At 36.5% G+C, this 26205-nt stretch overlaps 1 protein-coding gene across 3 annotated transcripts in view; it reads left to right on the forward strand.

The window, feature by feature from the left end:
- CCDC14 (coiled-coil domain containing 14) overlaps positions 1-24224 on the forward strand; it is a 44196-nt gene extending 19972 nt beyond the window's left edge. For 2 of the 3 annotated variants that reach the window (XM_079922837.1, XM_079922838.1), the window contains 5 exons: positions 456-597; positions 13683-13765; positions 16022-16240; positions 16517-16649; positions 22687-24224. In XM_079922837.1, coding sequence (XP_079778963.1) covers positions 456-597; positions 13683-13765; positions 16022-16240; positions 16517-16649; positions 22687-23611 — 1502 coding nt within the window. In that variant the 3' untranslated portion in view covers positions 23612-24224. The remainder of the gene's footprint in view (positions 1-455; positions 598-13682; positions 13766-16021; positions 16241-16516; positions 16650-22686) is intronic. The other variant, XR_013828529.1, reaches the window with a different exon arrangement.
- The last annotated feature ends 1981 nt before the right edge of the window (positions 24225-26205 follow it).

The following is a 26205-nucleotide window of genomic DNA, read 5'->3' on the forward strand; positions in this document are numbered from 1 at the left end:
TGTTGCCAAATTGAATCACCTAAAGTGAGTTATTTGTTTATGCCAGGATCAAAGGTTCTATTATAAATGTTAATACTGTAATTAATTATAGGAAACCCTTTAGCAATTATAGGAGTCTAATATAGTCTTTTGGTAAATGTGAACTAGGAGATATATATAAACCATCTTCCTACTAGACATTTTAACTGAAAAAAATCACTGATAAAATTCTGTGACTTAAGATTAATCTTTAGTTTACTGAACTTAATGTCTTTAGAATTCTTTTCAGTAAGGAAATGCAGGTGGCAGGAAAGAGGAAAATAGGATTTGTATAATAAATTCATAAATGAGTTGAGTTTGTTTATAGCATGTATGTATATTTCTGAAATATTTTCTTTTTTAGTAATACATATGAATAATCTTATCCAAAAATAATTTATGATATTGTCTTTACTCATTTCTTCTGCCTTTTATAGAAGATTCAGAAATTCAGAGGTTGATTACAGAACTGGAGTTGTATATATCTCTGCTTCCAACAGTAAATGGAAACACAAATATTCAGGTTGAAATAGCACTGGCCATGCAACCACTAAGAAGTGAAAATGCTCATTTACGCAGGTAAGAATTGCTCTTTGAATTTTTTTGTCTCCATGCAAAGATGTCCCGTGGCCAGAACAAAAGTGCCTAATGATATATCTAGGGCTTCATAAGGAAAATAGATATATACTGTCTTACTGTGCTTCTACTGTGCTTCTACATTCCCTATTTTCCAAATATTGCTGGCATTCTCTAACTCTTCCGTTACTTCTGCCCACTAGTACATATTTTTTTACATCTGTTATCACTTGGTTGGTAGTGAATGGAGAGGAAAATGAACTACCTCAAGGTATTTATCAGGCCAGTCTAGGCCATATAGTAACAAACTCCAAAATCTCAATGGCATAGCACAGCAGAAGTTTATTTCTCCCTCACACCAAGACCAGCGTGGGTCATCTGAGGCTATCCTGTGACTCAGGATTTAGATTCCCTCCGTCTTAGGATCTACTATCTCAGTATATGTTATTTAGGAAAAAGAGAACATGGATATGGCAAACCAACTCTTACATGCCCTGGCCCAGAAGTATGATAGTCTCACTTCTACTTGTATTTTATAGGCTAAAATGAGGAATATGGCCCTGCCTAATATAAAGATCTGGGACATGAAATTTTCTCATACTTCCATATACTCCAAAGGAAAGGAGAACCTAATATGGGTGAACACCAGTCACCCCGCTACATTCAGACATAGGAAAAAACTCATTTAAATTCTTAGATAATTTTTCTTTTGGCTATCTTAACTTATGTTGATATTATGGCCTTAATTTGTTTAGAAAAGATATAAACCAGAAATACAGAAATCACTTACACGTTATCAATAATATCTTAACTTTGAACATTTTGGTGGTGATCACCAAGGCCCCTGCTCCAGTGTCTATCAGTACACTTTGCAGAGGATTGGAGGACACTTTCAGGTGCTTCTGCAGCACTGCAGTGTGTGAGTGTGCCCTGAGAGGGCATTATAGTTGCGTGAGCTATAGACATTGTATCAGATGGGAACTGCAAGGACCTGCATAATTTTAAAAAACTGGAAAGCAACAAAATAGGATTCCTGGTTGGAGGATAGCTTAAATTCATGGATCTGGAGCCTGCAAAGGCACGACACCTAGTGAGATTTACTCGTTTAGGATTATTTCTCTAAACGTCATTAGTCTTTAGATACTGTGGTATATGGTGGGGTTTCTGGTTTAAATTCTAATAATACTGTATTTAGTCCTGACCTAAGGGATCCCTGTAATAGCATTAGTTTTTCAAAAGCAACACCAAGTATAAATAATAATAATGGTAATAGCCAATACTACTACTAACATTTATTGAAGGTTTCTTATGTGCCAGGCCATAAGACATAATATAATATGTGCCATATATTATCCTTTATATGTCATCTCTTTAAATTCTTACAGCAGCTCTATGAGGTAGGTATTATGTTATTCTTATTCAGATGAGGAAACCAAGGCACAGAGAGGTTATGTAACTTAACCCAAGGTCACATACCTAAGATGTAACAGAGACAAGACTCAAACCTGGCTGGGCAGTTTGATTTTAGAGTGCATTGATCTTAATTTCTACGCTTCTGCTAGGAAGTAGAGACTAACTTATTTATGCTTCAGTATTTATGTGTATTTTGTGGAACAAAAGAACATACTGTAATCCATTTAAAATAAACACATATGTTTTTAAAGGTATGACTATCAAATAGTTTCTTAAACAAGCATACTAAAACTTAGTCTCCAGATATTATCTATTTTAACATTGTGACCATGGGAAATATCAGTAGTTGTTATTTATTTATATTCCTTAGAACATTTTAAACTTGCTTTAGGAGCTAATTTATAAGCCATTTAAGAAAATGAGACTTAATACTTTATTGGTCTCTGCTTGTTGTTAATTTTTTTTAAGGGTATTAGCTTAACGTCTCACCTAATTCTTCAGACTTGGCATCAAAGCTTTTTGGCTGTATCCTTAGAGGACAAAGATTAAATAGCATGCTACTGCCATTGTTTACCTGACCTTCTAAAATTGAAATTATTGAAAAATGAGGAATTTGTCAGATACTCTTTTTAGCAGAATGAGATTTCCAGCACAAGTATAGGAATTTTTTTGCCTCTTTGGTAATCTTTATTTGGAAAGAAACATCCATAATCTCCATTACAAGTGAAAGTTGGAATGCATAGACTTATTCAAAAGTGTTTTTCAGCTTTTTCAATCAAAAAAAATTTTTCTTTCTTTTTTGGGCATTTTGAAACTTCCTGTTCCTTTATGGCCAGAAAACTAATCTTTAAGGACTTTCTTGGTGTTTATTGCCATCTTGTGGCTTAAAAAAAAATAGCTAGGTGCATTATTTCTTTGGCATTTGGGTCTGGGCAGTTTTTATGTGAGACTCCTGACACAGTGCTCAACATTTAGCCTTCCTGGTCCCTACCCATAAAATGTCTGTAGTGCCCTATTCACTGTGACCACCAAAAGGCCTGGCACGTTCCAAACTTTACTGGGTGAGGGCTGTGGGGGTTCCAGTTCAGCTAGAGAGGGACTTTAATATTCAAAGGGCAACTTAGAATTCACGACCATTTCCTGATATTAGACTCAAATATGAGACCATTGTGTACCCACACAGAACAAAAGCTGAAGTGGATGTCAATAGGAGGAGCTGGAGTGTGGCCTTCAGTCTTTTGGCCTGATAATTTGACATATGGTAACATAATTCTTCCAGATGGAAGTTACTAGAGGAAGAATAGATAGTTTGCTTTTATTTCACTTTTTATTTTTAGCTTTTTATTTAGTTTTTGAATTTTATTTAATTTATTTTTTTATACAGCAGGTTCTTATTAGTTATCTACTTTATACATATTAGTGTATATATGTCTATCCCAATCTCCCAATTCATCACACCACGACCACCACCCCCTGCCACTTTCCCCCCTTGGTGTCCATACGTTTGTGCTCTACATCTGTGTCTCTATTTCTGCCCTGCAAACCAGTTCATCTGTACCATTTTTCTAGGTTCCACATATATGCATTAATACGCGATATTTGTTTTTCTTTTTCTGACTTACTTCACTCTATATGACAGTCTCTAGATCCATCCATATCTCTACACATGACCCAATTTCGTTCCTTTTTATGGCTGAGTAATATTCCATTGTATATATGTACCACATCTTCTTTATCCATTTGTCTGTCAATGGGCAATTAGGTTGCTTCCATGTCCTGGCTATTGTAAATAGTGCTGCAAGGAACATTGGGGTATATGTCTCTGTTTAATTTCTGGTTTTCTCTGGGTATATGCCCAGTAGTGGGATTGCTGGGTCATATGGTAATTCTACTTTTACTTTTTTTGTTTGTTTTGTTTTTTGGTTTGTTTGTTTGTTTTTGCCATACGCGAGTTTCTCACTGTTGTGGCCTCTCCCGTTGCGGAGCACAGGTTCTGGACGTGTAGGCTCAGTGGCCATGGCTCACGGGCCTAGCCATTCCGTGACATGTGGGATCTTCCTGGACCGGGGCACGAACCCGTGTCCCCTGCATCAGCAGGCGGACTTCAACCACTGCACCACCAGGGAAGCCCTATTTTTAGTTTTTAAGGAAACTCCATAGTGTTCTCCATAGTAGCTGTATCAATTTACATTCCCACCAACAGTGCAAGAGGGTTCCCTTTTCTCCACACCCTCTCCAGCATTTGTTTGTAGATTTTCTGATGATGTCCATTCTAACAGGTCTGAAGTGATACCTCATTGTAGTTTTGATTTGCATTTCTCTAATAATTAGTGATGTTGAGCAGCTTTTCATGTGCTTCTTGGCCATCTGTATGTCTTCTTTGGAGAAATGTCTATTTACGTCTTCTGCCCATTTTTGGATTGGGTTGTTTGTTTCCTTAATATTGAGCTGCATGAGCTGTTTATATATTTTGGAGATTAATCCTTTGTCCATTGATTCGTTTGCAAATATTTTCTCCCATTCTGAAGGTTGTCTTTTCATCTTGTTTGTAGTTTCCTTTGCTTTTCAAAAGCTTTTAAGTTTCATTAGGTCCCATTTGTTTATTTTTGTTATTTCCATTACTCTAGGAGGTGGATCAAAAAAGATCTTGCTGTGATTTATGTCAAAGAGTGTTCTTCCTGTTTTCCTCTGAGAGTTTTATAGTATCCGGTATTACATTTAGGTCTCTAATCCATTTTGAGTTTATTTTTGTGTATGGTGTTAGGGAGTGTTCTAATTTCATTCTTTTACATGTAGCTGTCCAGTTTTCCGAGCACCACTTATTGAAGAGACTGTCTTTTCTCCATTGTATATGCTTGCCTCCTTTGTCATAGATTAGTTGACCATAGGTGTGTGGCTTTATCTCTGGGCTTTCTATCCTATTCCATTGATCTATATTTCTGTTTTGGTGCCAGTACTATATTGTCTTGATTATTATAACTTTGTAGTATAGTCTGAAGTCAGGGAGTCAGATTCCTCCAGCTCCCTTTTTTTCCGTCAAGACCACTTTTGCTATTTTAGGTCTTCTGTGTCTACATTACAAATTTTAAGATTTTTTGTTCTAGTTCTGTAAAAAATGCCCCAGGTAATTTGATAGGGATTGCATTGAATCTGTAGATTGCTTTGGGTAGTATAATCATTTTCACAATATTGATTCTTCCAATCCAAGTACATAGTATATCTCTCCATCTTTTGGTATCATCTTTAATTTCTTTCAGCAGTGTCTTATACTTTTCTGAGTATAGGTCTTTTACCACCTTAGGTAGGTTTATTCCTAGGTATTTTATTCTTTTTGTTGCAGTGGTGAATGGGATTGTTTCCTTAATTTCTCTTTCTGATCTTTCATTGTTAGTGTATACGAATGCAAGAGATTTCTGCACATTAATTTTGTATCCTGCAACTTTACCAAATTCATTGATAAGCTGTAGTAGTTTTCTGGTGGCATCTTTAGGATTCTCTATGTATACTATCATGTCATCTGCAAACAGTGACAGTTTGACTTCTTCTTTTCCAGTTTGTATTCCTTTATTTCTTTTTCTTCTCTAATTGCCGTGACTAGGACTTCCAAAGCTATGTTGAATGATAGTGATGAGAGTGGACATCCTTGTCTTGTTCCTGATCTTAGAGGAAATGGTTTCAGTTTTTCACCATTGAGAATGATGTTTGCTTTGGGTTTGTCGTGTATGGCCTTTATTATGTTGAGGTAGGTTCCCTCTATGCCCACTTTCTGGAGAGTTTTTATCATAAATGGGTGTTGAATTTTGTCAAAAGCTTTTTCTGCATCTATTGAAATGATCATATGGTTTTTATTCTTCAATTTGTTAATATGGTGTATCACATTGATTGATTTGTGTATATTGAAGAATCCTTGCATCCCTGGTATAAATCCCACTTGATCATGGTGTATGATCCTTTTAATGTGCTGTTGGATTCTGTTTGCTAGTATTTTGTTGAAGATTTTGACGTCTATATTCATCAGTGATATTGGTCTGTCATTTTCTTTTTTTGTAGAATCTTTGTCTGGTTTTGGTATCAGGGTGATGGTGGCCTCATAGAATGAGTTTGGGAGTGTTCCTTCCTCTGCAGTTTTTTGGAAGAGTTTGTGAAGGATGGGTGTTAGCTCTTCTCTAAATGATTGATAAAATTCACCTGTGAAGCCATCTGGTCCTGGACTTCTGTTTGTTGGAAGATTTTTAATCACAGTTTCAATTTCATTACTTGTGATTTGTCTGTTCATATTTTCTATTTCTTCCTGGTTCAGTCTTGGAAGGTTATAGCTTTCTAAGAATTTGTCCATTTCTTCCAGGTTGTCCATTTTATTGGCATAGAGTTGCTTGTAGTAGTCTCTTAGCATGCTTTGTATTTCTGCAGTGTCTGTTGTAACTTCTCCTTTTTCATTTCTAATTTTATTGATTTGAGTCCTCTCCCTTGTTTTCTTGATGAATCTGGCTAATGGTTTATCAATATTGTTTATCTTCTCAAAGAACTAGCTTTTAGTTTTATTGATCTTTGCTATTGTAGTCTTTGTTTCTATTTCATTTATTTCTGCTCAGATCTTTATGATTTCTTTCCTTCTGCTAACTTAGGGCTTTGTTTGTTCTTCTTTCTCTAGTTTCTTTAGTTGTATGGTTAGATTGTTTATTTGAGATGTTTGTTGTTTCTTGAGGTAGGATTGTATTGCTATAAACCTGCGTCTTAGAACAGCTTTTGCTGCATCCCATAGGTTTTGGCTCGTGATGTTTTCATTGTCAGTTATCTCTAGGTATTTTTTTTATTTCCTCTTTGATTTCTTCAGTGATCTCTTGGTTATTTAGTAATGTATTGTTTAGCCTCCATGTGTTTGTGTTTTTCCCCCGTAATTGATTTCTAATCTCATAGCGTTGTGGTCAGAAAAGAGCCTTGATATGATTTGAATTTTCTTAAATTTACCGAGGCTTGATTTGTTACGCAAGATGTGATTTATACTGGAGAATGTTCTGTGCGCATTTGAGAAGAAAGTGTAATATGCTGTTTTTGGATGGAATGTACTATAAATATCAATTAAATCTATCTGGTCTATTGTGTCATTTAAAGCTTGTGTTTCCTTATTAATTTTCTGTTTGGATGATCTGTCCATTGGTGTAAGTGCGGTGTTAAAGTCCCCCACTGTTGTGTTACTGTCGATTTCCTCTTATATAGCTGTTAGCAGTTGCCTTATGTATTGAGATGCTCCTATGTTGGATGCATATATATTTATAATTGTTATATCTTCTTCTTGGATTGATCCCTTGATCATTACGTAGTGTCCTTCCTTGTCTCTTGTAACATTCTTTATTTTAAAGTCTATTTTATCTGATATGAGTATTGCTACTCCAGCTTTCTTTTGATTTCCATTTGCATGGAATATCTTTTTCCATCCTGTCACTTTCAATCTGTATGTGTCCCTAGGTCTGAAGTGGGTCTCTTGTAGACAGCGTATAGATGGGTCTTGTTTTTATATCCATTCAGCAAGTCTGCGTCTTTTGGTTGGAGCATTTTATCCATTTACCTTTAAGGTAATTATCAATATTTATGTTCCCGTTACCATTTTCTTAATTGTTTTGGGTTTGTTTTTGTAGGTCCTTTTCTTCTCTTGTGTTTCCCACTGAGAGAATTTCCTTCAACATTTGTTGTAGAGCTGGTTTTGTGGTGCTGAATTCTCTTAGCTTTTGCTTGTCTGTAAAGCTTTTTATTTCTCCACCGAATCTGAATGAGATCTTTGCCCGGTACAGTAATCTTGGTTGTAGGTTCTTCTCTTTCATCACTTTAAATATGTCATGCCACTCCCTTCTGGCTTGTAGAGTTTCTGCTGAGAAATCAGCTGTTAACCTTATGAGAGTTCCATTGTATGTTATTTGTCATTTTTCCCTTGTTGTTTTCAGTAATTTTTCTTTGTCTTTAATTTTTGTCAATTTCATTACTTTGTGTCTTGGCGTCTTTCTCCTTGGGTTTATCCTGCTTGGGACTCTCTGCACGTCCTAGACTTGGGTGGCTATTTCCTTTCCCATTTTAGGGAAGTTTTCGACTATAATGTCCTCAAATATTTTTTCAGGTCCTTTCTCTCTCTCTTCTCCTTCTGCGACCCCTATAATGTGAATGTTGTTACGTTTAATGTTGTGCCAGAGGTCTCTTAGGCAGTCTTCATTTCTTTTCATTCTTTTTTCTTTATTCTCTTCTGTGGCAGTGAATTCCACCATTCTGTCTTCCAGGTCACTTATCCATTCTTCTGCCTCAGTTATTCTGCTATTGATTCCTTCTAGTGTAGTTTTCATTTCAGTTATTGTATTGTTCATCTCTGTTTGTTTGTTCTTTAGTTCTTCTAGGTCTTTGTTAAACATTTCTTGCATCTTCTTAATCTTTGCCTCCATTCTTTTTCCGTGGTCCTGGATCATCTTCGTTATTATTATTCTGAATTCTTTTTCGTTAAGGTTGCCTATCTCCACTTCATTTAGTTGTTTTTCTGGGGTTTTATCTTGTTCTTTCATCTGGTACATAGCCCTCTGTCTTTTCATCTTGTCTATCTTTCTATGAATGTGGTTTCTGTTCCACAGGCTGCAGGATTGTAGTTCTTCTTGCTTCTGCTGTCTGCCCTCTGGTGGATGAGGCTATCTGAAAGGCTTGTGCAAGTTTCCTGATGGGAGGGACTGGTGGTAGGTAGTTGGCTGTTGCTCTGGTAGGCAGAGCTAAGTAAAACTTTAATCCTCTTGTCTGCTAATGGGTGGGGCTGAGTCACCTCCCTGTTGGTTGTTTGGCCTGAGGCGACCCAACACTGGAGCCTACCCGGGCTCTTTGGTGGGGCTAATGGTGGACTCTGGGAGGGCTCATGCCAAGGAGTGCTTCCCAGAACTTCTGCTGCCAGTGTCCTTGTCCTCACAGTGAAACAAAGCCACTCCCCGCCTCTTCAGGAGACCCTCCAACAGTAGCAGGTAGGTCTGGTTCAGTCTCCTACAGGGTCACTGTTCCTTCCCCTGGGTCCTGATGCGCACACTAATTTGTGTGTGCCCTCCACGAGTGGAGTCTCTGTTTCCCCCAGTCCTGTCAAAGTCCTGCAATGAAATCCCACTAGCCTGCAAAGTCTGATTCTCTAGGAATTCCTCCTCCCATTGCTGGATCCCGATGTTGGGAATCCTGACACGGGGCTCAGAACCTTCACTCCAGTGGGTGGACTTCTGTGGCATAAGTGTTCTCCAGTTTGTGAGTCACCAACCCAGCAGTTATGGGATTTGATTGTATTGTGATTGCACCCCTCCTACCGTGTTATTATGGCTTCTCCTTTGTCTTTGGATGTGGGGTATCTTTTTTGGTGAGTTCCAGTGTCTTCCTGTCAATGACTATTCAGCAGTTATTTGTGATTCCGGTGCTCTTGCAAGAGGGGGTGAGGTGAGAGCACATCGTTCTACTCTGCCATCTTGAACCAATCTGTCACTTTATTTTTAGTTAGAAAATGTAATGGGAGAGCCAATGAGTTAAGAGTTAGATATGCTGGATGTATCATTTAGACCATCTGGAGACATGTATGGTATGATCCAGGATAGAAACAGACTTGGGAGTTATTCACTGACCACATTTTTATTGAGCATTTACTACAGGTCTGGCACTGTGTAGACACTGGAGACAATAATAATTAAAAGCAAGTGATTTGTTTTCAGCGTGTAAGTGGTAAATTACCCAAGAAGGTATAGAGTGTGAACAAAGCCAAAGGGGAATTGCTGGGGAACAACAGCTTTTTAAGGAAAGAACACAGGAAGAGGAGCCTGTGAAAGAAACCCAAGAAGGAACAAGTAGAGAAGGATCAGGAAAACTGGGAGAGAGCAATACCACAAAAGCTGGGAAGAAAGAATTTACGGAAGGGGAGAGATGTTTGTATAACATTCAAAATAAACAAATTGACAAAAGGGACAAAGGTAGGTCAAGAATAAACATCACAAGGCAGTTCACCCGAAGAAAACCCAGGAAAACTTGAAACAGTATTCTATAGGTTCAAGGAAATTAAATATACTAGAGTCTCTCTTAGAAGCAGGAAGACAGAGATTGAAAAGAGAGAGTGCTTAAAGAAGAAGAGACAGTAAGAGGAGAAGAAAACTGGATTAGGTGACCTTGGAAAAATAAGAAAGCTAAAAATTACAGAAATGAAAGCCCTGTTAGAAACAAATAAATTAACACCAAACAAACATCAAGTCAGGGATAATGTATTCCATTAGAACCTAAGCAGGGGACTTTCCTGGTGGTTCAGTGGTAACGAATCTGCCTTCCAATGCTGGGGACGCAGGTTTGATCCAGTTGGGGAACTAAGATCCCACACACTGCGGGGCAACTAAGCCCCCGTGCCACAGCTACTGAGCTCGCACACCTCAACGAGAGAGCCCGCATGCCGCAACCTACAGAGTCTACACTCCCTGGAGCCTGCACATCACAACTAAAGAGAAAACCTGCATCCCCCAACTAGAGAGAAAACCCCGCGCACCACAACTAGAGAGAAGCCCACACGCCACAACAAAGACCCCGTGTACCACAACAAAAGATCCTCAATGAAGACCCCATGTGCTGCAACTAAGACCTAATGCAGCAAAAAAAATAAAGAAATAAAAAAGAAGCTAAGCAATATGAAGGCTGAATTTTGTTGTTGTTTTGTTGGTTTTTGTGTTTTGCTTCCCCCCCAAATAGTTCTGTTTCAGTTGCTACTAAATTCATAGTTCACTGTCTCCTGTAAGCCTTATCTTATTTCTCTTTATAAACCCCTTAAATATTTTTTATTAATTTATTTTTATTGCAGTAAAATATGACATAATATTTATTTTTTAACTACTTGTAAGTGTACGTTGCATTAAACGCATTCACAATACTGTGTACCCATGACCACTGTTTGTACGTAAAACTTTTTCATCCCCAACGTAAACCCTGTGCCCACTAAAAGTAACTCCCCTTCTCCCTTGCCCCCAGCCCCTGATAACCTCTATGCTCTTTTTTGTCTCAATGAATTTGAGAAGGCTGAATTTTTGTCTTTTTTGTTTGCTGCTGTATTTCTAGTGCCGAGAATTGTGCCTAGCACTCACTCTAATAAATACTTGTTAAATGACTGAATGCGTGGTGGATAAGCTTCAAGAAATCATACCAAAAAAATAGAGAAAGATTGATCTAAAAATTATTTTTAAGAACGTGATATACATGGAAGAGAAACAAAAGAGATGCAAAATTGGCATAGTGTTCCTGCAAAAGAGAAGAGAACGAATAGATTAAATATTAAAAGATAGATAAATAAAGGGAAACTTACTAATCTAAAGATCTGTGTCAGCAGATCAATAGGGTATAGAAGTTCTCAGAAAAACTATGCAAAACGATCAATACCAAGACATGCTGGTGAAGTTACTACACCTCGAGGACAAAAAAATTTAGCTTTTACAGACGCTCAAAAGAAAAAGCAAATCATAAGGAGAAAAATATCAGATTGGCCTCAGCCTTTTCACAGCAATATTAATTGTCAGAAGATTATAGAACATCATTTACAAAGTTCTAAGGGAAAAGAAGATATGTGGTCCAGTGATCCTTTTAGTGTAAAGGTAATAGTCATATTCTAAAGTGTGGGAAAACTTAGGAAATATAGCACCCTTGGCCTCCTTTTGAAACAAAGATTCTTGAATGGCAAAGTCTAGTCAACCAAGAGCTGAGTTCAGGTAAAGGAGTAGATTAGAGATGAACATTGAATCTATACATAGAACTAAAACAACTGAAATTATGGGAAGAGACTGTCATGGAAAGATTTATTTATTTATTTTTAATAAATTTATTTATTTTTATTTTTGGCTGCGTTGGGTCTTCGTTGCTGTGTGTGGGCTTTCTCTAGTTGCGGCGAGCGGGGGCTACTCTTCGTTGCGGTGCACAGGCTTCTCATTGCGGTGGCTTCTCTTGTTGCGGAGTACAGGCTCTAGGCATGTGGGCTTCCATAGTTGTGGCATGCAGGCTCAGTAGTTGTGGCTTGCAGGCTCTAGAGCACAGGCTCAGTAGTTGTGGCGCACAGGCTTAGTTGCTCCACAGCATGTGGGATCGTCCCGGACCAGGGCTCAAACCCGTGTCACCTGCATTGGCAGGTGGATTCTTAACCACTGCGCCACCAGGGAAGCCAGTCTCTTTTTTTAAATACCTGTGTATTAGTATTTCATAGTATGGATATATCATAATTTATGTAGTATTTTGTTTCCAACGTCTATTAAATACTGCTGTTGAGAACATCCTTATATATATCTACAAGATTATAGATGATTTTGCACATATAGAACTATTCCTGAGGCTAGATAACTTAGAGCTGGAATTATTTTGTCACAGATTGTGAACATTTTACATTTGTTGGATAATGCCAAACTGACATCCAAAATGGTTACACCAGTAGACTCCCACCAATTGAAATAATCCCTTTCCCTATACCGTCACCAACAAAAAGTGTTATTTCCTTTCATTTTTGTCAATCCTGTGGCCATAAAATATCTCCTGTTTTAAATTTGCATTTCTTCATATTAGTGAAGCTGAGCATTTTTCATATGCTTATTGGCCATTTCTGTTTCTTATGTGAATTGCCCATTCTTATCGTTTGTCACATCTTATTGCCCTTCTTCCTGATTTGTAGGAGTTCTTAAATGTTACAGACCCTTTGTCTGTTATATTTTGATGTAGTTAAATCCGTCGTTTTTTTCCTTGGTGGTTGCTGGATTTTGAGTCTTGCTTAGGAATGCCCTTCCCACTTTTTAAGATTATGTAGATTTCCACCTAAAACTTGTATAGTTAAGTTTTGTTCATTTTTATATTTTATGTTTAGCTCTTTAATCCATTCTGAATTAATCCATACAAATGATGTGAGGTAGGATCTATAATTTTAGATTTTGTAACAATAATACTTTAGTTTTGATTATTTCCAGGTAAGTAATTCTGGAAAGATACCAGAGATACATTTTTTTAACTATTAACTTCTTCGAAGTAAACACTTCCTTTTGTATGTTCCTATTTGTGAAGCAGCTACATATTGTGAAGTTCATTTTGGGAAAGAGTTGCTGCTTATTAGCATTCTCTTTACTTAATGACATTAACTTTTACATCTAATAAATTAGTAGAAGCATAAATTTGTGTTTTCCAATTTTTACAGTGCATGACAAGCCAAGCAGATAGATGTCTGATAGCAGTCGGTCCCTGTAGGTATTCTGGTTCGTAGTTATGACAGATCTTTTAAAAAGTAGATAATTACTACAGTAATAAAAATACTTCCTGGGAAGGAAGACAGAAGAAGAAAATAGCAAGAGGAGACAGAAATGAAAGAAATAGAAACAAACAACGAGATCACTGAAAAGGGAACAAAAAAGGGAAGGGGAAAAATAAGTTAACCTTTTTCTAGTGAGGGCTGGTTTTATGCTATCCCAGACAATCTTTTAAAAATTATCTCAGGCCTTCTAATAATAGCAGTAGTGTGGTTTTGTTGCTTTGTTTATTTTGTTTTTGTCTTATATTTGGGGGATAAAATGGAGTTCTGCTGTTCTAGCCACTATTTGTGTTGTCTACTTTAATAGGCTGTCAAATGTATACTGTTAAATGAGCTTGGGATTCTTGCATTCATGTTTCTTCATTATTTCATTTAGGCAATTGAGAATTTTGAACCAGCAACTTACAGAACGAGAAAAAACTCAAAAGTCATCTGGTTCTCTGGAATGCAACCTTGAATGTAGGTAAAAGAACTTAAGAACTGATGGTAGATTCTTTGTGGCTCTGGAGATGTTGATAAAGAATTGAACTTTCTTAATTACTTTGTGTTAAGTGGACTTTTTGTTAAGAATCAACATGAAAAAAGTAAGAATAATACTCATTAAAATTTAAAATAGTGCAGAAACACAAAAATAAAAGATTCATGCTGTGAATTCCCAATAATACCCCTATTTTTAAAATTTATTTATTTATATTTGGCTGCATTGGGTCTTCATTGCTGCTCACAGGCTTTCTCTAGTTGCGGCAAGCAGAGGCTACTCTTCGTTGTGGTGCGCGGGCTTCTCATTGTGATGGCTTCTCTTGTTGCAGAGCACGGGCTCGAGGAGTGCAAGCTTCAGTAGTTGTGGCACGAGGGCTCAGTAGTTGTGGCTCAGGGGCTCTAGAGCACAGGCTCAGTAGTTGTGGCACACGGGCTTAGTTGCTCCGCGGCATGTGGGACCTTCCCAGACCAGGGCTCGAACCCCTGTCTCCTGCATTGGCAGGCGGATTCTTACCCACTGCGCCACCAGGGAAGTCCCAATACCTCTATTTTTTTTAAAAAAGACTGTATTTCCTTTCACATATCTCCTGTTCATATACAATTGATTTATTTCATAAATACTGCGTATCTACTAACAGATGGGCACTAATAAAACTATATATGTACTTCTTTTGTGAAAATGAGATTACACTGTATATACTCCTGCAGCTTGTATTTATTCACTTAATATGTAGTGGACATTTTTCTCTATCAAAATATATAAATATGTTTCTTTCTGTTTAAGAACTGTGTAGATATTCTGTTTATGTAGTTCTGTCATAATGTATTTAAAGTCCTCCGCCGATAGATATCTAGGTACTTTCCCCATTTTCCCAGTACAAATAATCCTGCAATGAAAATCCTTGTACAAATATCTTTGTGCACATGTGTGACTGTTTTTGTAGATTATAGCCGTAGAATTTCTGAGTCAAAGGGTATAATATATACTGTTGCAGTTTTGACAGATATTGCCAAGTTGTCCGTATGGATCACAGAGCTTAAAGTAAAAGAAAAGAAAAAAAAAAAACTAATAGTACTAGAGGAGAAGATAAGAACTTTTTTTGTATTCTTAGGAACTTTTCCTAAGCCCAACAAAAACTCACATGCTACAAAGGAAAGATTGATAAAGCATGTCCCAGAAATCTTTTTCATTTTATGCACAACAAAATTATAAATACATTCAAAACGCATCAACAAAATGGGGAAATTTTTTTTGTGTGATATGACAAAGGCTTGATTTTCCTAATATATAAAAATATCTCTTACAAAGAAATTTTAAAAATATGAGCACCCAACAGAACACGCACTTCATAAACGCATTCAACTTCACCAGAGTAATTTTGGAAAAGATCACTCTGGTTCCATTATGAATAAACCATGGGGATGGGTGGGAGAGAGGAGGCCAAGATGGAAAGTGAGATCAGTGGTTGCCATTCTAAGCAGCCTATCTCTTTTTATTCTCTACCATCTCCCTTCTTGTTGCCTTGAGAGCATGTATTACTATTCATAATGACTTGTTTGCTATCAGCTCCATGAGAGCAGGAACCATGTCTCTGTTGTTCACCACTGTATGCCCAGATTCCACTTCACTCAAGGCTGCAACTGTTAAATGAAAGGTGCCATTTTATAGCCATTAGAAAGAATGTGATAGGTCTGTGTGCTGATACATAACAATCTTATGGAGGGGGGAAAAGGGAAGGTTAGAAACTACGGGTATAGTATGATTCATTTATGCTTAAATATATGTTATATGCAAAAGTATTTTCCAGAAGGATATCAAAGTTAATATTGCTTGCTTCTTGGGGGAGAGTGGAGGTGGGGTGGGAAGGGAGACTTTTCATTGAGACTCATTTGGTATCATTGGTATTTCATGGTGTTTGAATTTTTTTTACTTTGTATATATATTACTTTTTTGTTAAAAAAGGTAAATGAATTTTTTTTACTTTGTATATATATTATTTTTTTGTTAAAAAAGGTAAAAAAATTAATGCCTGAAATACCAATTGGAGAAGAAAGATATGACTTCTGCCAATCAGTTCTTTTAAATACATTTAGTATTTACATAGAACTGCTCAAGCATATAATTGTTAAGCAAAATCAATAAATTCTAAGCCTTTTCTTTTAAAAAAAACAGCTTTTCCAGGTTTGTGGTTTTTAATCTGGGGTAATAATTATTTGATCGATTTTGTCTTACAGTGTTTTCTCTTCAATCATTGAACAAGTCACTGCAAAATCAATTACAGGAGTCACTAAAGAGCCAAGAATTACTACAGAGTAAAAATGAAGAGCTTTTAAAAGTGATAGAAAGTCAGAAAGATGAAAACAAAAAGTTTGCTGGTATATTTAAAGAGAAAGATCAAACTTTACTTGAAAATAAACAGCAATTTGACATTGAGACAACAAGAATGAAAATTGGTATGTGTTTGAACTACAGTTATGGTCACTTTTTAAAAAGTAATAGGGGGCTTCCCTGGTGGCGCAGTGGTTGAGAGTCCGCCTGCCGATGCAGGGGACACGGGTTCGTGCCCCAGTCCGGGAAGATCCCACATGCCGCGGAGCGGCTGGGCCCATGAGCCATGGCCGCTGAGCCTGTGCGTCCGGAGCCTGTGCGCCACAACAGTGAGAGGCCCGCGTACCGCAAAAAAAAAAAAAAAAAGTAATAGGGAAACTAAAACTTTTCTGTTGTTTTAGAATTGGAGGAAGCTTTAGTCAATGTGAAAAGCTGCCGGTTTAAGTTAGAAGCTGCAGAAAAGGAAAATCAGATTTTGGGAATAACATTACGTCAGCGTGATGCTGAGGTGACTCGACTAAGAGAATTAACCAGGTAATATTGACATCATTTGAATAACTTATGCCTTTTGTTAGATGTATTTATGAACTTCAAAATAATTTTGGACCTGCTTTCTTACCCCTACCCTTTTCTCAATGTTTTTGCTAATTTCTAATGATGTTTTCTTCTGTTCCAGTTAAGATAAATTCCAAACATGGCTAACTGCTTTTTTAAACCATGTGAAAAGGCCTCTGATGAGGAGCTAAAGACTTATTTGGCAAAATGGTTAAGAGCTCTCTGAAGCCAGAGAAACCTGAGTGGAATCCTAGCTCTACCATGTATTAGCTGTATGACTCTGAGCAAGATAGTTAACCTTTCTAAACCTTACCTGTAAAGTGGGGACATGATTAGGGTTGATAGGAGGACTAAGAAATCATTCATGAAAAGCACTTAGCACCGTAAGCCCTCATTCATAAGATCTTGGGTAAGTCATTTAGCCTCTTTGAGCCTCATTCATTTCATCAGTAAAATGAGGGAGTTGGCAGCAACTTCTAAGATCCCTTTATTCCTTAACATGTCTTAAATAAATAAAACCACCTCACTCAATTTTTAAATGATATGCACTTATAAAGTTCAGTTTTCTCTTGAGATGGTTCACGAGAATTAGATTTTCAACAAATTTTTTAAATCCTAGAGTAGTCAGTTATTTTAGGCCTGAATATCATCAGATCTGACCATGCCTTTGAATGATCCTGGAAATTCATAGTTCTAAACATAAAACAATCCTGAATAGAAAACAATCTTCTTCGTACTTCAAATGAGAAGACCCATTTTGAATTACAAGCTTTTTTTCCCAATTTTGAACTATAAACTTTTAGGGAAATAGATGAACTATATATATAAATAATAATATATATAATATTAATTTTGCTTTGTAAACATATTTGAAGTGACTTTATAAAAGCTATTATTAATATAGAAATATCACTTTTTTCCTCATTCATCTTTCACAGAATAATTTCACTCAAACTTTTATTGAACAGTGAAAAAAACAAAATACACTTCTTGTATCCATGTAGTATTATAATTAATTAATTAGGTTCTAGGCAGAGTTTCTAAAAATTGGTTTATACCACTCTTGTTCAAAGTGAAGTAATTAGGAGAATGTCCCTTCTTATGAAAGTCTTTATAAGGTCTCCAAAGAAAAGCGTCTTCTTTTTTCTGAGGAGTAATTTGGGGTAAAAATTCTGTTATTTTTAAATATTTATGGTAAAAGAAGCCAATCACAATAAGCCACATATTATATGATTTTATTTCTAAGAAATGTCCAGAATAGGCAAACCCATGGAAACAAAAGGTAGATTAGTAGTTGGCAAGGGCTGGGAGAAGAGGGGAAGAATGGGCAGTGACTGCTAATGGGCGCAGAGTTTCTTGTGAGGGTTCTGAAACTAGGTAGAGGTTATGGTTGTACAACTCTGAATATACAAAAAACCCACTACGTTGTACACTTTAAAATGCCGTATTTTATAGTTTATAAATTATATATCAGTAAACTTTTTTTAAGTTAAAAAATAACTTTTTTAATACATATTTTTTAACATATGTATTAAAGTACATATGGTATATAGTCAGTTTGGAAAAGAGAAACAGGACAGCAAGGTAACATGGTCAAGTTCCATGAATGGTTGCTTCGGTGTCACTGGCAGCATCTCCTCATTCTAAGGGGCATGGTTGTTGGCCCCAAGCAGAAGATCTAGCTCCCTGGGAGTTTTCTTCCCTCAATTTCTTTTTCCTACTACTAAACCCAGCTCCTTTATGGGCATGACATTAGAAGGTGATGTTATCTTTTTTTTATAAAGCACTTGGATTTTTTTCAAAGTCCTCTCTTTATTATTTCATTTGTCCTCATCTATGGAGGGAAGATTTAAATATCTGCATTTTCATGGTTGGGGAAACTAGGGCCATGTAAGTTAAATATTAATAGAGAGTTAATAACAGAGCTGGGACTAGAACTCACATCTCTTAATTCCTAGCCAGGTTTTCTTTCACCCTCGTACATGGTATGGTCTTAACTAAAACAGTTTATTCCTGGTGACAACTCCATGCCTAATCTAGTCTACGTAAACCTTAGGATTTTTTCCCCGGGGAGATGGATGGATAAATGGATGGGTTCATTTGCTTATTCATTTATTCAACAAACATTTATTGTATACTGTGGTCCAAATATATGAGTGTGAAACACACAAGAAATATTTAATCATTTTAGTTGCTAAATATCCACATCGTTAAGCAAAAAGCTATTCTAGTTCTTTGATGATGTATGAAGGGAAATAACATCTTTTTTTAAGGATAAACGTGTGGTACATTTGTGAAGAAAATTGATAGCAAAAATGTAAGAACAGTTTTCAGAGTAAGTAATAGTACAGTTATTCTAGAAATTAGCATAAATGGAAGCCCAAAGAAATGAAGGCACATACCTGACTTTCACACCCAGTTGGGACGTGAGCTGGACTTCAGCCAAGACTTCAGATTCCCTCTTTAGCCTTGCAACGACAATGGATTCATTTGCCAATTGGAGCCTTAACATTTACCCTAACATAGAAACTGAGAAAGGTCATTAATTCTTATATATTATCTGCTTTTAGAAAAGACTGTGTCTAAAATGTTAGATATAGACATTTTGTTCTCCTTTTCTTAAGACTCAAGAACTTTCCTGTCAGTTTTTTTCCATTGTTGTTAAGGACCTTTTCTTTTTATGCTGAGCATAAATCCTGCCTCATGACTACTATTTCAGCTATTAGTCAGACTAACTAGACTCTAAATGATTATAGAAACATAGTAGGCAGGCTTAGCACAGTGTCTTATAGTTCTGCCACTGCATTTTCTGAAGATTCAGTACTAGCTTCAAAATGCTAAGTATATATACCCACTGATGGCAATTTTTGTTTTGCCCTTTAAATTAAAGAGCAAAACAAAAAAAAAAAAATGCTCTTGGAGCTCAGATGTCAAAATTCACCCACACTGGTGATTTATGATATATTTGGTGGTACCCTATGTAATTCAATTAATTAGGAACATCTCCAGTCCTATAGCTGGGCTAACTGTGACCATTTAAATTTTACTTTTGACGTTAGAGAGTAAAGCAGTGACATCTGACAATACAGATAAATCTTCATGTTCATCTATCCCATATCTTTTCCCTATAGCCATGCACCTCAGATAGGTATATATTTTTGTGTGTGTGTTAAATAGTCTCAGAGATTTCACAAAATTTTTTAATGCCTTTCTCAGACTACTGGGGAGGGATGATGGAACTAGAAGTTTCACATACAAGTTCTAAACAGATTTCCTAAACCATTTCTTTCTTCAACCTTCAATAGTTTTTTGTTTTGTTTTGTTTTGTGGTACGCGGGCCTCTCACTGTTGTGGCCTCTCTGAGCACAGGCTCCGACGCGCAGGCTCAGCGGCCATGGCTCACAGGCCCAGCCGCTCCACGGCATGTGGGATCTTCCCGGACCGGGGCACGAACCCGTGTCCCCTGCATCGGCAGGCGGACTCTCAACCACTGCGCCACCAGGGAAGCCCCCTTCAATAGTTTTGAAATACATCTTTATCACTTTTTAAAGATTTTACTAGAATACATGTTATAAAACCATTAAAATGTGAGGAAAATTAATATATTTTCAGTAAATAATTAGTAAATATTCTTCTAATAGCTTCTGAGAGCACTCTTACAAGTGCTGATAGTTATTTAAATTATTATAAATAGCCAAGAAAGAACTTTACATTTCTTATTATGAAAATGTGCCAGTTTTCCAAGCATTAAAAATCAGTGTGTTTAGCTGAGTCTCATATAATAGAAACACAAATATAACTACTTCGTAGCTATCTAGGTGCTTGTATTGCTTCCTTTTAAATTTTGGCCTATTTTTACTTACAGAGATTTAATTTCAAAGACAATGGTGAGTCACATTTTGTTTACACATGCGAAGCTTAGTGATTGCTATTAATTTCCAGAGATTAAACTCTTATTACATTGTCCTTTCCTTCCTTTCTGTATTGCAGATTTTGTGCACAGCAGAGATAACATTTTTAAGTCTGGAAAGGAACTTCAACATAAGGATTTCTTTACTAAAAATAAATAAAAATCGCAGTGTGCAGTCTTGTTGAATTAACTAGTGGATCATTATTCATTACAGCATTTCTTTAAATATACATTTCTATAGCATATTTTTTAATCTTTTAATAGTAGCTCATTAGGGCTTCCCTGGTGGCGCGGTGGTTGAGAGTCCACCTGCCGATGCAGGGGACACGGGTTCGTGCCCCGGTCCAGGAAGATCCCACATGCCGCGGAGCGGTTGGGCCTGTAAGCCATGGCCGCTGAGCCTGCGCATCCGGAGCCTGTGCTCCGCAACGGGAGAGGCCACAACAGTGAAAGGCCCGCGTACAGAAAAAAAAAAAAAAAAAAAAAAAAAAAAAAAAAAATAGTAGCTCATTAGCTTCTTGAAAGAGGTATGAGGAAAAAGTGGCTGGAGCCATTGCCATTTGAATGGTAATCAGAACTCAAAACATAGCATATTTAAGATGACAGTGAAAGCCAGGTTGGAAAAAAACTATTTTTTTCCTTTTGTAGGAAAAGAATCACTCATTCTGTATCCAAAGATATAATCACTGCTAATGGTTTCGTATAAAGATTCCTTTTAGTATTTTATTTGGATGTGTGTAACTGTTTTTACAAAAGTAATATTGTTATTGTGTTGCTTATGGTCTGTCTTTTAAATTTAACCTGGTATAATAAACATTTTCTTATCAATAAATATTCTTTACAACATGGCTATAGATGGCTGTGATGCAGTAAGACCATAGTTTACCTAAATCAGTCCACAGTATTTGAGGATATTAACCCCATTTATTTTCTGTTATAAATTACATCTTTGTAAATATATCTCTGGGTACAGCCTCTTGGTGAATATCAGTAGGATAAAGTTCCAGAAGTGCAACTTGGTGGGTCAAAAGGTGTGGGATATACAAATCTTTACGGCTTCTGATATATTGCTGGTCTGCTCAGAGAGTGTACACTCCCACTAGTAATACCTGCTTCTCCAAGCTTCTCTAACAATGGATATTCTTATTTTCCTATGTTAGCTTGATAGGCCAAAAAAAATCACATTTAAAAACTTTGAATTTCTCTGATAAGAGTTGAACTTTTAAAACATACTTATTGGCTAATTGTAGTCTTTTAAAATTACCTGTTGATGTTCCTTGTATCTTTTTTTAAAATTGGTGTGTTTCTTTTTCTTACCTGTATTTAAGAGTGTATTATGATTCAATTCAAATAGACTAAAGCCTTGGTATAAAATGGTTTTAATAGGACTACTAATAAAAGCTGCCACGAAATAAAAACCCACTTAGCCTGAAACTGTGCTAGGCACTTTACCCTTATGTTTTATTATTTTATCTTATTTAATGTTCACTCTAATTCTGAAGTAGTTACCTTCATTTTGCAATTGAAGAACTTGAGATTCAGGAAGGTTGAGTGACTTGCCCAAGATCACAGCTAGCGATAGTGTGAAGATATTATTCCATTTCTGTCTGACTTCAAACCCTGTGTGGTTTTCCTTATATCACACTTTTCCTGGAGCCTAGCTGTTGCTACCTAATTATACTAGATAATTATCTCTATCCTCTTTTTTTTACCCAGCACTATTCCAGCGTCCTTTGCATATATATTTTGAATGGAAAGTAATTTAATTACTAACAGAATCCACTAACAAATGAGTAATATATTTACCATTTTGCAATGTTGCTCAAAAATAAAGCATCTCTGTACCTTAAGAGAGAAATTTTTCTGAGCCTCTATTTTTAGATATAATAATAATCGATTTGATGCAGACCAAGATCTTTTATCATTTCTTATTTTAATTTACTCTTTCCAGAGCATATTCTGTGATTTTGTGCTTTTAGTTGCTTTTTCCTGTATTAAGAACCAGGTGCTTGCCTCAAATACTTTCTTTTAAAGATGAGGTATATTTAAATAAATGTAAGAAATGGGTACAAAGAAATAATTAGTGTACTAAATTCTTCTTAACAGAACTTTACAGACCAGTATGGCAAAGCTTCTCTCAGATCTTAGTATGGACACTGCTCGTTGCAAGTCTGGGAGTAATCTTACGAAATCACTCCTGAACATTTATGAAAAACAACCTCAACATGACCGAATCCCTGCTCACACTTCCATAATGAGCTATCTAAATAAGTTAGAACCAGTTCACACTATTATTACACGTTCAGAGCCACTTTCTACAATTAACAATGAGGAAAACACAATGCCAGATAGACCCTATGAAAATGTTCTGCCCTCTGAAGGCCCTCAGCATACTAATGCTAGGAACATGGAAGCATCAGCCCCTGGAATCATTCCTGCCCTTTCAAAACAGGATTCTGATGAGGAGAGTGAAATTACAACTTTAATAGAAGATGAGTGTAATTTGGATAAGACAATTTACATTCCGTTTGCTAGAAGCACTTCTAAAAAGAAATCACCACTATCTAAGAGATTATCCCTCCAGCTACAGATCAGTGTTGCTCCACCACAGATGGTCAGTGGACTTGTTGCTGAAAAAGAAAATAAATTGTGTGCACCTGGAGTTTGTTCCTCTTCCAAAGAGGAAGGAGTTGCACCTGAGAAACTTTCCAGAACAGCTGATATGGAGGACAAGCAACTCCTCAGGATAATAAAGGAAGCCATTCGCAAGATCCCTCCTGCCACTGAGGAGCCAGAGGAATTGGCTGCGTGTCATGGCCCCTCCACTTGTCAGAACAGCAGCATTCAAGTGAAAAGTAGTGCAGTCTCTGATGGTAGCTTTTTAAATTCTGATTTAACCTCTGACTGGAGCACTTCTTTTTCAACGTTCACTTCTCGTGATGAACAAGACTTCCAAAATGGCCTTGCAGCACTGGATGCCAACATTGCTAGACTCCAGAAGTCCTTGAGGACTGGTCTTCTGGAGACGTAAACTCAGAAGAAAAGTTGTTTTTAAGAATAGAACTTGGCTACATTGAATATATATTTTAAATTTCTTTAAAGTTTTATATTATGTGTGAAATAATAAATTGTATGAATAGTAAATTTATTATTGGAAAATATTGACACTGGAACTTTTAAAAACAAGTCATCTTAAGAAAGTGACATTTGCTAAGAGAAGAAGGTTGTGTGTAACTAGGAAAATACTGTAAGTATTGTAAATAATATTTAATTTAGTATTTATCAATTAAGAGTTTATTCTTACTCTGCTGGGCTAAGGGTGCAGGTTGGAAGGACTCTGGTTATTCTAAAGGATAATGGGAAGGGAGTCTCTGGGTACAATTTACTATATTAAAACTAGAGTTTCTTTTCTCTTTCAGGATTCCTGTTTGGTTTTTAATGGCATTGTGTTTTTATGTGGAATGCTCTGTGCTACAGGCTGGTGTTATTGGTGAGACATAGAAACATTTATTTTAAGAGAAAAAGTGCCAATATCTCTATTTTAAAAAATCATTGATTGGTCCAAGAAAATATAGATAACATCCTAAGTTAGCATATGGTTTCTTAAAACTTTGGCACTTTATTTTTGTCACAAATACATTTAAGACCATTAAAAAGTAAAAGACTAATAAATGCTAACAAAGAAGTTTTAGTTTTGGAAATTTGGTTTTTTAAATAAAGAAGTGTTTGTTTTTTGTCATTATATTTGAACATGATGGACTTTTTAAAAACAATATTTATTTATTTATTTATTTTGGCTGCGCCGTGTCTTAGTTGAGGCAGATGGGATCTTCATTGTGGCATGTGGGATCTTTTAGTTGCAGCACACGGACTCTTTAGTTGCAGCATGCGAAGTCTTAGTTGCGGCATGCATGCCGCAACTTAGTTGTGGCATGCATGCGGGACCTAGTTCCCCGACCAAGGATCAAGCCTGGTCCCCCTGCATTGGGAGCACAAAGTCTTATCCACTGGACCACCAGGGAAGTCTCTGAACATGATGGATTTTATAAATCTTGCACTGGTTGTAATTCTGCCTTTCTGGACCAATTTTTTCTTTTTTTCAGCACTTTAGCTGAGAACATTTTCTATTCTATAAATAATATGAATTAGGTTGGTCTGTGCTTCTCTAAACTAGCACTCCCTGACTACTTGGTATCATTTCCTTCCACGTAAACAGCACATTTTAACTCTTAGAAAACTGCGTAGTGTGCTATCACTGATATGCCATACAAGTCACCTCCCTGGTGTCATTGTATTTAGTGCTTGGGCAGGCTTTAGCATTAAAGAGTGTTCTGCTGGTCCCAGAACCTCTTCCTGCTAGTTTTTAAGTGTTGGGGCTGCAGATTCTAAAGGGCCCAGATATAGTCCCTTTGACATGTTCAGATTTTATAGAAAGAGATTTCTTAGGTCTAAATATTAAATGAATTCTAAGCTATTTTTACAGAATTGTCCATTAATATTTTTAATTTCTTACTTCCAGTATTCATAAATTAATTCCTTGTTGTATGTGGAGGTAACAGTTCACAGCCCTTGAACACATAAGTTCAGAAGTACAGTTCAGAAATACAAAATAATAAAGCAAGGGAGAAATTTGTGTCATCTGTGTATTCCTAAATATTCAGTTGTTATTCATATGCAGAAGTAAATTCTTAAGATTATTATATGATATCCAAGAAGATTGTCCTCTTTTACCCTTAATATAGGACGGGCATCCTAACATGCAAAGAAACATTTTTAATGTTTATGGGTTCAGTTAACTAAGGGTTAATAATTTGATTGAAGAACAAATGAGACTAGAAAAATCCTTGGGGGACCTTTACCAGGAGCTTACTGTTTATTTGATTAAAGACATACACATGGCATAGAAACATGAAAGAATTTGGTTAAATTTTAGGATGGAATATGACCCTAGCAAAATGGATGGAATAGACAGTGAGTTTCATAGAAGTTTAGAGTAGAAAGAAGTCCCAAAATGGTAGAGGAGGACCTAGAAGAGAAGAAACTTCATTTGGATCTTAAAGAATGTATAGGACTTGAATAATTCTGTAAATATCCTCAAAATGTTAACCCCCTATAAGGTCAGCATCATCAGAATGTGGAGGCTGAGTGGTATATTCAGAGAATGTTAGGTACAGCAACCTGACTAAAATAGAGGGTTGACGTTCCTTTATGGTAATGGTAGTAATAGATGACGGTAACACAATTTAGAAGAGCTGGGGTCAGACTGTAGAACGTCTTGAGCTCCAGGCTGAGGAATGACCATTATACATTATGAAATCATTGGGTGTAAGGGTATCCTGGGGGTGTTTTTTTTTTAAATTGAGGATCACCAGATGAAACTGGATGTTCTTAAAACTGCATAGAGTAATGGTAAATAAGAAGGATTAGAGGAGAGAGAGGCTAGAGACTACTTAGAAAGCCATTGCAGTAGTCCAGACATAAATTGATAAGCCTTTAGCAATAAGAGTGAAAAAGGAGAGACAAATGGAAACGTTTTCAATAGGCTTGGTGACTTAATAGGAAATGAAAGAGAAGGAGAACTCAAAGATGACGCCAAGGTTTTTAATTTGATCAGTTCAAGTCTCA

The sequence above is a fragment of the Stenella coeruleoalba genome (assembly GCF_951394435.1).
Source record: "Stenella coeruleoalba genome assembly, chromosome: 5".
In the NCBI taxonomy this organism is placed as follows: domain Eukaryota; kingdom Metazoa; phylum Chordata; class Mammalia; order Artiodactyla; family Delphinidae; genus Stenella; species Stenella coeruleoalba.